The sequence below is a fragment of the Lissotriton helveticus genome, chromosome 2_1, assembly GCF_964261635.1.
Source record: "Lissotriton helveticus chromosome 2_1, aLisHel1.1, whole genome shotgun sequence".
Lineage (NCBI taxonomy): Eukaryota > Metazoa > Chordata > Amphibia > Caudata > Salamandridae > Lissotriton > Lissotriton helveticus.
In genome coordinates this window covers 587066337-587079480 of record NC_136059.1, presented here as the reverse complement: position 1 = coordinate 587079480, position 13144 = coordinate 587066337, and the positions used below count along the sequence as shown (strand labels likewise).

At 43.0% G+C, this 13144-nt stretch overlaps 1 protein-coding gene across 1 annotated transcript in view; it reads left to right on the top strand.

Annotated features, from left to right (window-relative positions):
* The window catches only part of TMEM174 (transmembrane protein 174), a 77242-nt gene extending 68750 nt beyond the window's left edge, over positions 1-8492 (top strand). The window contains exon 2 of the mRNA XM_078677329.1: positions 8134-8492. Coding sequence (XP_078533455.1) covers positions 8134-8245 — 112 coding nt within the window. The 3' untranslated portion in view covers positions 8246-8492. The remainder of the gene's footprint in view (positions 1-8133) is intronic.
* The last annotated feature ends 4652 nt before the right edge of the window (positions 8493-13144 follow it).

Genomic DNA, 13144 nt, shown 5'->3' with positions numbered 1-13144 from the left:
TGTTATAGGTGTTCGCTATATCGGAAGTTCCGTTTTTTTTTAAAGGAAGTGTTTGTTGGTTTTATTCACCACTGCTTTGCAAACACTTCTTTTAAGTTTTTGGTTTTCCTGGAGCCTTTGTTAAACTTTTTAATATTTTTCGTTTTTTTTATGGTTATTCGATGGCTCTTCACACCGTGGATTAGGTTATTTTGGAACAGTTGTATTTTTGCATTTTTTTTTTGGGTTACATTTGCACTACCTGTATTACTTTGGTGGAGAAGGACGTTATTGGAATCACAACATGATTGGTAAGTCATTTATTTTTTATATTTTGTGGGTGGGTAATGTTATTATTAATATTGCGTTGTTTCATAGTTCGTATGTTTATTTAATGTGTGCATATATGTTATTCATATCTATATATATTGCATACATTAAATACTTTTAAACATCAAGTTTGAACAGTTATGCATATTTAGGTGATAGTTTTAGGGATTGCTTTGGTGTTGTTATTTATTCAGAGTAGAGTTTTGGCAATGATGTTTAAGTATTCGATGCCTTTTGTACTAGGGTATAATTTCACTTGCTCTTTTAGGTATTTGTGCATTAGCTTATTTTGTTTTGAGGTTTTTGGGACTAGTTCACTTATGGATTGCTCCATTCTCAATTCCTGGTAGCTTTGTTCTTTCTGTAGGCATTTAATAAAATGTTCTAGAGTTGGTTTTGTTCTGCCAGTTGATTGTATAAAGGCATTGTGCCAACCTTCTACTGCGTTGTTAGTTTTAGATTCTCCATTTAAGGTGCTTCTGTAAACGTTCCACCAGGGTATTAGGAATTTGGGGTTTCTTCTGTGGCCAGATCTATGGAGTCTGCCTACCCAGGTGTCTTCAAAGTAGTCCAGAAATTGACTCAACTTTGCTTCATTTTGTTTGTAGAAGGGGCTGTCTATCAGAATGTTGTAGTGTTCTGCTACGTCTGTTTCTGGAACATAAGCCAGTGCTATGAGTTTTTTAATTTGGTATGCAAAAGATGAGTTAGTAGCATATTCTACACTTAAGGTAGTTTTTTGTAGATGTCTCCATAGACACTGGTTTAAATGATAGTAGCAGCTTTGAATGCAGGTATGGGGGTGGATTTTTAGGATAGTTGAAAGCATTGCTTGCTCAAAATCTAGAATTATTTTTTCTGGAGAATAATCATTAGTTTTTTGTTTAATTATATTTAATAATTCCATATATGTGGAACTATTTTTGTTTGGTAGTAGTGCATATAGTAGTGGTATGTTGCAGTTTTGGTAGAGGCCATGTACTGTGTATAATTGGAAAAATGGTTTGGGACAGATGTTAAAAGTCCCATCCATCATCCAATATTGGCTTTGCTGAAGTTTTACTAGATTCATATTGGTCCCAAAAATAATAAGTCTTTTGTCATTGTTTTCATTGTCATAAATTATAAATGGTTGCTTGTTTAAAGTTATAATTTGGTTGGCATTTAAATTGATATCATGATATGTTCTGGGAGCTGGTGTGGTAGTAGTAGTAGATTTTTTAGTTCGTGCTATAGTTCTTTTTAGGGAAAGAATATTTGGCATTTGAGTTGTGACAGTTTTAGGGATTTTAGGAATTGCTTCTTTTAAAATGACGTTGGTTTGTTTTTGGGAACCTGTACTTGCCTCTTTTATATTTTCCAATGCTGTTCTAACTTCTATTTCAGTAACATTTGGTGGATGATTGTGTTCCCTAGTATACAGTACAGTAGCTTCTCTTGTTGTTGCCCTTCCATAGCACTTGTTAGAATAATATTTACAACATTTCCAATTAACTTTCATGCCATATTGCTTTTCTTGTGTATAAGTGTAACCCATGTAGCACAGTAATAGCTTTCCTTTCTGGCTGGTTACAAAATCTGCTCCTTCTGTCATTTTGTTGTTTGTATATCTAGAAAATATATATATAATAGTTAATGTTAAGGCAAATGTGTTTATAAATTTAAGTAAGTGATTATTATTAATGTATATACTTACGTGTTTTAGAAATCAGTTAAATATTTTGATATGCTTTATTCTTTCGTTGTGGATACTGTTTTCTGATGTTGTTAGAGCTGTTAGGAAAAACATAAAAAGAAAATATTATTACTCCATTTTGTGTATATTTACAATGTTACAGCTAATTTCTACTACAAAAGTGGATCCTAATAAGTGTAGGATTTTAGTTTACATTGTCAAGATACTTACTTATTTTGTTTTATGCAGGGTTTTTCTGTATACTTGTATGTTCTTTTTGTGGAGAGTAGTTTGTAGGGTTATCTAAAAAAAAAAAGGTATATATGTGTTACAAAATTCACCATGTTTGTACGTTTTCAACAACTTAGCAGTTAATTATGTTCTTTAATATACTTACTTAGTGAGTTGTATTTTTGGTATTCCTATTTTGGAGATCAGAATATTTCCAGTAAATTTATCTGTAGTGTTAGCTGTGTAAAAAAAATAGATAATAATAACAAATTAGAATAAGTGCAAATATTAGTCGGTTTTTACCACAATCATTTCAGTTTACAAATACTTACTTAGTAATATTAAATGTAGAAATAGGAATAATGTTCTGCGTTCATTAGTAGTGCAGTTTTCAGTAGTAGAATCTGGAGAAAAAAAGTACATATGTGTGATAAATGTAACTGTTTGTGTTTTAGAAGATTTTACAAGTAAATGAAAAGTGACAATTTACTTACTTTTTATTATCTGTAGTTTTTGGATCTTGTTCACAGTTGTTTTTAGTAGAATTTTCTGTAGTTGTAGTATCTATAAAAACATTTGTGTATATAAATTATTAGCATGTATAGTAGTAGTAATAGGAAAGGAGCACTGGGTATTTAGCAGGTAAGTAAAGAAGTAGAAGCTAATTACTTCGTGTTTAATTTATGTACTTACTTGGAAGATTTGATTATATGTTGATAGTCGTGATGTTCTTGTAGGTGTGCTGTAAATCATCCAGAGATGTATCTCCTTCCGTGACTTTTAGCAAGTAGTTTGTGTTGTGGGTTTAATTGTTTATATAGAGGAGTGTCATTAGTAATTAGTTAGCTATTGGTTGTTTTAAAAAATCAGTGTCTTGATTGGTTAGTTAGTATTTTTGAATTTCAGTTGTGAGTATTATGTAATAGAAGGGAAAAGAAAGATAATTATATAATTATAAAAATAGCAGACAATAATGTTCTATGTGTAGGTTATATAATAGATAATATAGAAAAGTTTTGAATTTTTTATAAGAAAAATAAAAATGTATAATTAAGTAGTGTGTATTTATTTGCAAATAAAATATTAGTATGTTAAATAAATGTGCAAATATATGTATATAAACTGTCGATATATCTGAAAAACCGATATTTATGTTGTCGATATTTTATTTAATGTGTATGTATTTTTCAGAAATCGATATTTATGTATACCGATATTAAAGCAGTCGATATAAATGAAAACGATGTTTGTGTATATCGATATAAAGTTTTCGATATATTTGTATATGTATAGTTAAGTATAGGATGTCGATAATAGTGTAGACGATAATTTTGTTCCGATATTAGTGTACTACGATATTCTGTATTTCGATAATTTGTCAGACATTCCTCACCAGTAGAGAGCTTCACGGGGAATACATGCTGGGCGCATTTATACGAACACAACGCTGAGCAGATGAGGCTTTGGAAAACTTTTATATACCTGAGTTTTCCTGAAACAGGAGGCCAGCTCTCCTGAGGCCCTTGGAGACCCTTGACTACTGGACACAGCACACATCAAAGTCCTCAGCAAGCAGGGGGGACACAGCACACAGCAAAGCTCCTTGTCCTCACCCTCAGTAAAATCAGCAAACTGAAGGCCAGCCCCAGCGCACACAGCAAGGGCAGTACTTCTGCTCAGTTTCTTCAGTTGATTTTCTTGGGCAGAGGTGCGTCTTGACTGTAGAAGTAGTCTAATCTTACTGGGGTTTCAGCTCTTAATTTTATACCCCAAAAGTCTTTGTTCTTCATGTGTTAGGGGTCCTAGACCCAGTTCAAACCAGTCCTGTGTGCACTCTGCCAGTGCACAACTTCTTTCCTTTGTGAAGGTGGGCCAGGGTCTTCATACGCACTGCAGGAGGTGGAGCCAGCATTGTGGAAGGCAGGCTCAGCCCTATTCAGGTCCAAGGTGCTACTCCTCCCACCACTCCAAATGTAGATGGGTCTATTCAGCTTAGTGCTGACTCACCCAGACTCCTGGAGCCACCCAGCCCCTGTCACTCTCAAACCAGACAGTCAATCCACAACCAGGCAGAGCCACACAGGAAGATTGAACAAGAAAATTCTAAAAGTGCTATTTTCAAACACAGAATTTAAAATTTAAAAACCATCTTTACTAAAAGATGTACTATTTAATGCAGAATTCAGGGATACCAGACTCCAATGGGCTATCTCACTCCTATGGGAAGATATGCTGGTACACATGGCACACAGCATTCCCCATTCTATCCTATGGGCAAGATGGCTTCTCAATAGTGAATAATAAAATAGGCAGTATTTCACGGACGTAGTGCACACATCAGTACATGTCCTACCTTCCACATACACTGCACCCTGCCCTAAGGGGTACCTTGGGCCTGCTATAGGGGTGTCCTATGTGCACAGGAAGGGGGAGGTAGGGCCTGGCAAGTGGGTGCACTTGTCAGGTCAGGATGGCAGTTAGCAACTGCGCGCAGGCACTGCAGTGGCAGGCCTGAGACATCTGTTTTAGGGCTACTTAGGTGGGTGGCACAATCAATGCTGCAGGCCCACTAATAGCATTTGACTTACCAGCCCTGGTACACTTAGTGCACTTTACTAGGGACTTAGTTAGAAGAAGAATATGCCAATCATGGACAATCAATCATCATATTAATTTATACAGGGAGCACTTGGACCTTAACACTGATCTGCAGTGGCAAAGTGCCCAAAGCATCTAAACCAGCAAAAACGAAATCCAGCATAGCATCAAAAATATAGGAGGTAGAGGCAAGAAATCAGGGAAAACCATGCCAAGGATGCCAGGTCTAACACCACCAATGCCCACCGTAATGGGGTGACTGCAGAATATCCCACCCCTACACCTCAGAGAGACAGGTCAGTAATCCACGCCAGAACCACACCAACTGTTAACAAAAAATGGGGATGGCTCTAATCAGCAAGGCTGGGCACAATATAACCTTATAACAATAACAATTGCCAGTACTGATGATCATTCAAAAGACTGATGTATTTCAGAATGTCCAATTTATACACATCTGAGAGCTCCTAAGTCGCTTTTTATTTCAATTTTTTATTTATCATGTAACAAAAAGCATTATTAACACATAATCAAGATATCAAAGACACCATTTATAATAATTTGGGGGACAAGTAAATAAATATTCATACCATCAATCATTCCTACCAACAGCAATCCGCATTTATTCACATTCATACATCATAATATACATATATACACACGCCCAACACTAGGACTGAGCCTATGGAGTAGCAAAAGGTTTGCCACATAGTATATTCAACATTTGGACTAGCAGGTGACTCGTTAATACACAAGATTGAACATTTAATACTTTTTTACAATGTGTCCATAAACCAATTCTTTTTCAGAAAATTTTATCTATATGGATATTTTGTGGCAGCACCGAAAGTCTACGCGTTTCAAATCCCAAAAGTTGTAGGGATTCTCATCAGGACCATAGAAATCTGAAATAATAAAGGAAATATGGTAATCTCCTATTCTTCATCACCACCAATTAAATACAATATCAAGTGACAACCACTATTCTCAAGCTCCAGCTTACCACTCTCAAATCACACCCACATGTGGAAAAATGTGTGTTTTCTGTCCCCAAAGGAGTGCTATAAATGTAAGAAGAAAAGGGGAGAGAAAAAAGAGAAACATATATAATACTTCTCCTTCCACTTATTGTATTACTTCTACACAATGCCTTCGTCTTATCTCAATTCTTACCTATGTGTGGCCACGTGATAAGATGCCTTCACTGGGTCACCATCTAACCACAAGGAGATAAAAAATGTGTGGATACCCTTAATAACCGTGAGTCCATAACAGCTTTTCTGGTATTGGGCGACTCAAACGGAAGATCTTACCTCCTGGCGCCCGTCGGCGAGGAGTACTTTTAATGGTGACCTGATGTTTCAATTGTTCAATGTCAGGTCCCCGTGGTCTAAAACAAGGGGTGGAAACAAAGAGCGCACTTAAAAGTCTCCATGTCCTGAACGGGATATTGTTCTGCACAAAATCCCTTTACCGACAGTAGGCTTACCGATTCAAATCACCCTCCGAGTCTCAAAACTCCTTCCGTCTCCGTAGCTGAGCACCAGCGCGCCCTCGAGATGACGTAATCGGTGTTGGCCCTTGGTTTAATGGGAGTTGTAGTTTTTCTTGGATTCGCGCATGGGCGATCCGTGTCCATGCATTTGCACTGTTCCCAGCGTGCCGGCTTCGTGTTATTGTTGTATCTGTGCCTGACATGTAGGCTTCTACATGATACCATAGCGATGTTTGTCCATCCATTCTTCCAATCTTAAAAAACAATACTATTTTAATTTGGGAATTGTCCCTTATTTCGGAGTAAACGTGATTGTGGATATAAGTCCAAACGCATACATTGGTAAATTAAAAAACCTGGTGTTGCAGATCAAAAACCTACATATATGAATTGCGACAAACCAAAAACTGGGTGTGTTCAAGACGTAGAGGTGGGGGACCCGTGTTGTCCGTAGTCTTACTGCCGGCCACCCGGGATCCCTTCATGATGCTTTCTGGGAATATTCATCATGGTGGAATTGGTGGGCCTTGTATCAGCAAAGAGATTGAAATGTCAGTAGTGTCCCATGATCTCGGAGGTTTGGGTAGATTAGTCTAGGATTCTACACGGGTATTCTAGGAATGGTGGGTAATCCTATGGTATCTCCTTATGCTTGGCATCTGGGTGAAAAATGTTATTCGTAGGTTATATCCATGTGAATTACTCCTTGGGGTTTAGTTGGAATTTCGTACAGTTACAGTTTATAAATTTCTGATATTTCATTTAGCCCGGATTTTGCCCTAAATTAGGATATTTTGTCAAGTTAGGATTTTGTCTTAAGTTAAACTTAAGTTTAATTTAAGTTTGTCCTAAATTTAATTTAAGACGAAATCCTAATTAAAGACAAAATCCTAATTTAGGACAAAATCCTAATTCAAGACAAAATCCTAATTTAGGAAAAAATCCTAATTCAAGACAAAATCCTAATTTAGGACAAAATCCTAATTTACGACTACTAAATGCCTTCTGTGAATACCAAAAGTAGTAAGTTTAGGATTTTGTCGTAAGTAATATCTGTGAATCGGCCCCAAATTAGTTCCGACTCGCAAATTGCGATTCGCAAATAAGGAATTGCTTCCCATTCATTCCTTTGGGCTTAGAGGCCCATTGGAATAAATGGGAATTGCATGCACAATTTGCGAGTACCACTTGTGTGACTTGATAAATGTCTCTTAGGTTTTGTGTTGCCCTTGTGCCCTCTTGCGTGGAGCAAGGGGGGTGCAAAACCTTGATAAATCGGGCCCGCATTCTTAAACTCCAAGCTTTTTGCTGGCAGTTAATAAAGGAAACTAAAATTGTTGTCTTTATATGTGTGGCAGCCGCTTTTGATGTCAGTCTGTGGGAGAGACAGCTTTAACATTGATCGTGACAGAAAAAAACATTAGAATGTACACACAACATCCTGTCAGAAAACCTCATGTTTACTGTAAGATGCGGTGTTCCATACATAAGGCGCACACACATTATCCACTCAAGCTGAATCAGAAACATCATATTGGCGAGCTGGGTATAAATGAGGGTGACAGTTTCTATCCCTTGCAATACTTCAAGGAAATCAATAACATCTATAAATAACGGGTCATATGTTTGGATGAAGATCTTGTTTGTCGAAATCATTGATCAAAACCTTTCTAATCTAATCTCAGACTGAAGAGTCATGAAAGATGTTGCTTATTGAGCCCCATGTCATTAAATGAAAACCCATATTTACAAATGCTTTGCATTTCTAAACATAAGCAGCACTCAACATAGTCATTATTGATTCCTGTTTCTGTTTTCTCCACAGCCTCAGTGCAGTAGAGGATCTTCAGCAGCCCGACGATTTGCTAGAAGAGGAGAGTTATGACTGCTGCCCGCCTCCCCCATATGAGGAAATATATCCTGTGGTGTTGCAATAAAACTGTGATCGCAATTGCTGTATTTGTTTATTGTGAAACTCAGAGGTAATCAAAACTTGATTTAAACGAAGATGCTGGTATATTCAGCTACACCATTTTTAGCAGAGATATGCATCGACGGCCTGATGCTGAGTAGAGGGAAATATGCCTTGCACATCAAAAGCATCTCAGGATCCACACCATCAGGCTATTTATCATTGACTTAAAAGACAATACATTAAAGATCTTTATTTCAAGTGATTGGAAACATCATAAAGTCTCAGCATTTTTTAAAGAGCGTATCTGAAGGCACCAAAGATCTGTCACTGAGGCGAGAGGCTCACGTCTTCCGACCCCAGACTGAATGCACTGAGGAAAGGATCAATGTAATAAGGCTGTTTTTATTCCTTCATCCATCTGTGCATAAGGACTCTATAAACAAGAAGGTTTACCAGCAGCAGTAACATGGTGTGGTGTATCTGTGTATCAACTGTCGGTTAATTTCCTAGTCCCCCTTGAGTCTCTCAATTTCAAGTACACTGTTGGTGATATAACTAGACATCAAAACCATCTAATCCCATAGCCAATCCTAACTCAAATAATTCCACTTTAATATTTAACCTCTTGCTAAGAGGCTTTTCTTGCCCAGCCAAGGCACCTCCCACATTCCATGCACTTAGTTCTACGATATAAACTCCCCACAACCTCTATGAGCCGTCTTTCTGCTTTCCATCCCTGAACCCTGCAAAAGACAAGACTGTAGCTTGCGATTTTGACTTCTCAATCTGCACTGATCAAGGAAGTGGGAGTGAAATTCAGAAACTAGTTTCTCTGCAGCTCGACTGACCTCATGTCCTTAAAAACAGTGCACACGGCCAAAATGAGCACGTGTTAATGTTATTGATATGTCTAGGGCACAACTGTTACCCGGAGGTGTCCTGGCGCTAACTGAAGTCCTATCGAGGCCTAAGCAGGGACGAGTAATTAAGATAATCAATCAATCATATCATTTGTAAAGCGCACTACTCACCCGTGAGGGTCTCAAGGCGCTGGGGTGGGGAATGCTGCTACTGCTCGAAAAGCCAGGTCTTGAGGAGTTTTCTGAAGGTCAGCAGGTCTTGGGTCCGCCGTAGGTGGATCAGGAGGGTATTCCAGGTCTTGGCGGTGAGGTGGGAGAACGATCTGCTGCCTGAGGTCGCTCTTTGGAAGCGGGGGACTGTAGCGAGGGCGAGGTCGGTGGAGCGGAGCTGGCAGGTGGGGGTGTAGAAGCTGAGTCGTCTGTTGAGGTATGTTGGTCCGGTGTTGTGGAGTGCCTTGCGTGCGTGGGTGAGGAGCTTGAAGGTTATCCTCTTGTTGACCGGGAGCCAGTGCAGGTCTCTCAGGTGGGGTGTGATGCGGCTGCGGTGAGGGATGTCGAGGATCAGGCGCGCAGAGGCGTTCTGGATGCGTTGGAGCCATCTCAGGAATTTGGCCGAGGCTCCTGCGTAGAGGGCGTTTCCATAGTCCAACCTGCTGCTGACAAGGGCCTGGGTGACTGTTCTTCTCGTTTCAGTGAGGATCCACTTGTAGATCCTACGGAGCATGCGGAGGGTGTTGAAGCAGGAGGAGGAGACAGCGTTGACCTGTTTAGTCATGGAGAGGGTGGAGTCGAGGATGACCCCTAGGTTGCGTGCGTGGTCGGTGGGTGTAGGAGCGGTTCCCAGTCCGAAGGGTTGGATCCGAGGATGAGGATCTCCGTCTTGTCCGAGTTCAGCTTCAGTCGGCTGTTCCTCATTCATTCAGCAACGGCCTTCATTCCTTCATGAAGGTTGGTTTTGGCGGTTTGGGGTCTTTGGTGAGGGAGTGTATCAGCTGGGTGTCATCGGCATAGGAGAGGATGTTGAGGTCGTGCCGACGGGCGACGTGGGCGAGCGGTGCCATGTAGATGTTAAACAGGGTTGGGCTGAGGGATGAGCCCTGGGGTACGCCGCAGATGATCTCTGTGGCTTCGGAGCGGAAGGGGGGAAGGCAGACGCTCTGTGTTCTGCCGCAGAGGAAGAAGGTGGTCCAGTCTAGGGCCTTCTCTTGGATCCCAGCGTTGTGGAGGCGTGTTCGTAGTGTGTGGTGACAGACCGTGTCGAAGGCTGCTGACGGGTCCAGGAGGATGAGGGGCGCCGTTTCTCCGTTGTACAACAGGGACTTGATGTCATCGGTGGTGGCGCTGAGGGCAGTCTCGGTGCTGTGGTTGCTGCGGAACCCGGACTGGGAAGGGTCCAGGATGTTGTTCTCCTCGAGGTAGCGGGTCAGTTGTTCGTTGACGGTCTTCTCGATGACCTTTGCCGGGAACAGGAGGAGGGAGATGGGCCGGAAGTTCTTGAGGTCCTTGGGGTCCGCCTTAGGTTTCTTGAGTAAGGCGTTGATCTCGGTGTGCTTCCAGCTCTCCGGGAAGGTTGCTGTCTAGAAGGAGGTGTTGATGACTTTCTGGAGATGGGGTGCGATGGATGTGCTGGCTTTGTTGAAGACGTGGTGTGGGCATGGATCTGACTGAGATCCGGAGTGGATGGTGTTCATGATCTTGATGGTGTCATCGTCGTTGATGTTGGCCCAGTAGAGCAGGCGGTTGGTGCGGATGGTGGTCGTGGGGGCGGAGGTCTCAGTGGTTGTCGGGGCGGTCGTGGCGTTGAAACTGTCGTGGATGTTTGTGATCTTGCGGTGGAAGAAGGTGGCCAGCGAGTCGCACAGGTCTTGCGAGGGTGGGACGTCGTTGGTGTTAGAGCTGGGGTTGGAGAGTTCCTTCATGATGTTGAAGAGCTCTTTGCTGTTGTGCGCGTTGTTGTCTAGGCGGTCTTTGAAGGAGGCCCTTTTGGTGGGTCTGATGAGGTGATGGTGTCTGCGGGTGGCCTTCTTGTGGGCGGCGTGGCTGTCCGGTGTTCGTTCACGGAGCCAGATCTTCTCCAGCTTTCGGCAGGTTTGCTTGGAGGCCTGGAGGTCTTCAGTGAACCAGCTGGCTTTCTTGTTGGTATGATTGTTTGAGGGTTTCTTGATCGGGGTGAGGGTGTTGGCGCAGCCGTTGATCCACTGTCTGAGGTTGCGGGCGGCGGTGTCGGGGTCAGTATGGTCGGCGGATGGGCTCTGGGCGAGGGTGGTGGTTAGCTGGTCTTCGGTGACTTTGCTCCAGCTGTGAGGCATATGTTGGGTGCGGTGGTGCGTGGTGGGTTTCTTGAAGGTGAAGTGGATGCAGCGGGGGTCGGTCCAGTGGAGTTCGGTGGTATGGTTGAAGGAGATGTGGGGGCTTGCGGAGAAGATGGGGTCAAGCTTGTGACCGGCAGAGTGTGTGGGTGTTGTGACGAGTTGTCTGAGTCCGAGGTTGGCTAGGTTGTCGATCAGGGTGGTGGAGATGGTGTCGTCATTGTTCTCGAGGTGGAAGTTCAGGTCCCCGAGGAGGATGTAGTCCATGGAGGCGAGGGCGTGTGTGCTGACGAAGTCGGCAATGGAGTCGCTGAACTGTGGTCGGAGTCCGGGCGGTCTCTAGATGAGGGTTCCTCTGAGGGTGGTGTTGGGGTCGGTGTGGATCTGGAAGTGCAGGTATTCGGCGGTGCTGAGGGTGTCGTCGGTGTTGGTCGAGACTCTGAGAGTGTTCCTGTGCACGATGGCAAGTCCTCCTCCCGCTCTGTTGGTTGGTGCAGTCCTTGTGGGTGATCTTGTAGCCTACCGGCACGGCTATGGCTATGTCGGGTGCCAAGGCGGGGTTCAGCCAGGTCTCCGTCAGGAAGGCGACGTCTGGGGAGGTTGAGTCGAGTAGGTTCCAGAGTTCAACAGCATGTTTTCGGGCAGAGCGGGTGTTGAGACGGATGCATCTGAAGTGGTTGGGTTCTTTCCTGGTCGGCAGTATGGTGGGGCGGATGCTTGTGAAGCTGCAGTTCCGATAGGTGAAAGCTCCGTGGGTGCGCTTCGGGCGGCCAGGAAGCAGGTGTGTGATCGTCCGGTGTTGAGTGCATGGAGGGTTCTGGCATCGTAGCGGTGTTGGGCATCGTGGCATTCGTGGTGTCCAGGGGTCCTGGCGCTGGGCGCGGTCCAGGCACGGATGGGCACAGATGGGCTTGCCTTAGGTGCACCAGCAGCGCGCCAGCGGCGCGCCCGCGTAGCGGCTTCCATAGGATGTGAGAGGGAGGATCAGCTGGGAGGCGGGAGCGGGGCGGCGAATGCGATTGCAGGTGGGCGGGGCCGCAGGGACGCAGCGGTGGGAAAAACGGGCGGGGGACGCAGGAGAACTGGGCACAGGAAAGAAAAACAAGTTTAGGCAAGAAAACAAGTACAGGCACAGAGGAATAAAAACAAGTCTGGGCAAGAAAGCAAGTTAGGCACATGGGAATAAAAACAAGTCTGGGCAAGAAAGCAAGTACAGGCACAGGGGAATTAAAACAAGTCTGGGCAAGAAAGCAAGTACAGGCACAGGGGAATAAAAACAAGTCTGGGCAAGAAAGCAAGTACAGGCAACGGAAGGCCATTCAATGCCCTGGCTGCCCGACCGCAAAACCCCAGTTAGCTCTCTTTACAAAGGGTACCACCACCAATTTTGCTTCTACAGAGCGTAGTGCTCTCTTTGGTGTATACCAGTGGAATAGCACTTTCAGGTGATTGGGCCCAGTTCCTCGAAGGGCTTTATGTACCGTGCATAGGGCTTTGGACTTGACACACGTTCTAATGGACAACCAATGAAGCCTTCTAATCTCAGCCGAGATTGAAGCCTATTTTGGTATGCCAGTAAGTAATCTGGCAGCTGCATTCTGCAAAAGTTGTAGTTTGTTCATAAACCCTTCCTGGATATTGATATAGAGACTATTACAATAGTCCAACTTGGACATTGCTAGATCAGTGATAACTGTTTGCTGTCTGTCTTTGGGAAGAAATGGCATCATTTTTTTACATGATTTCAGAATA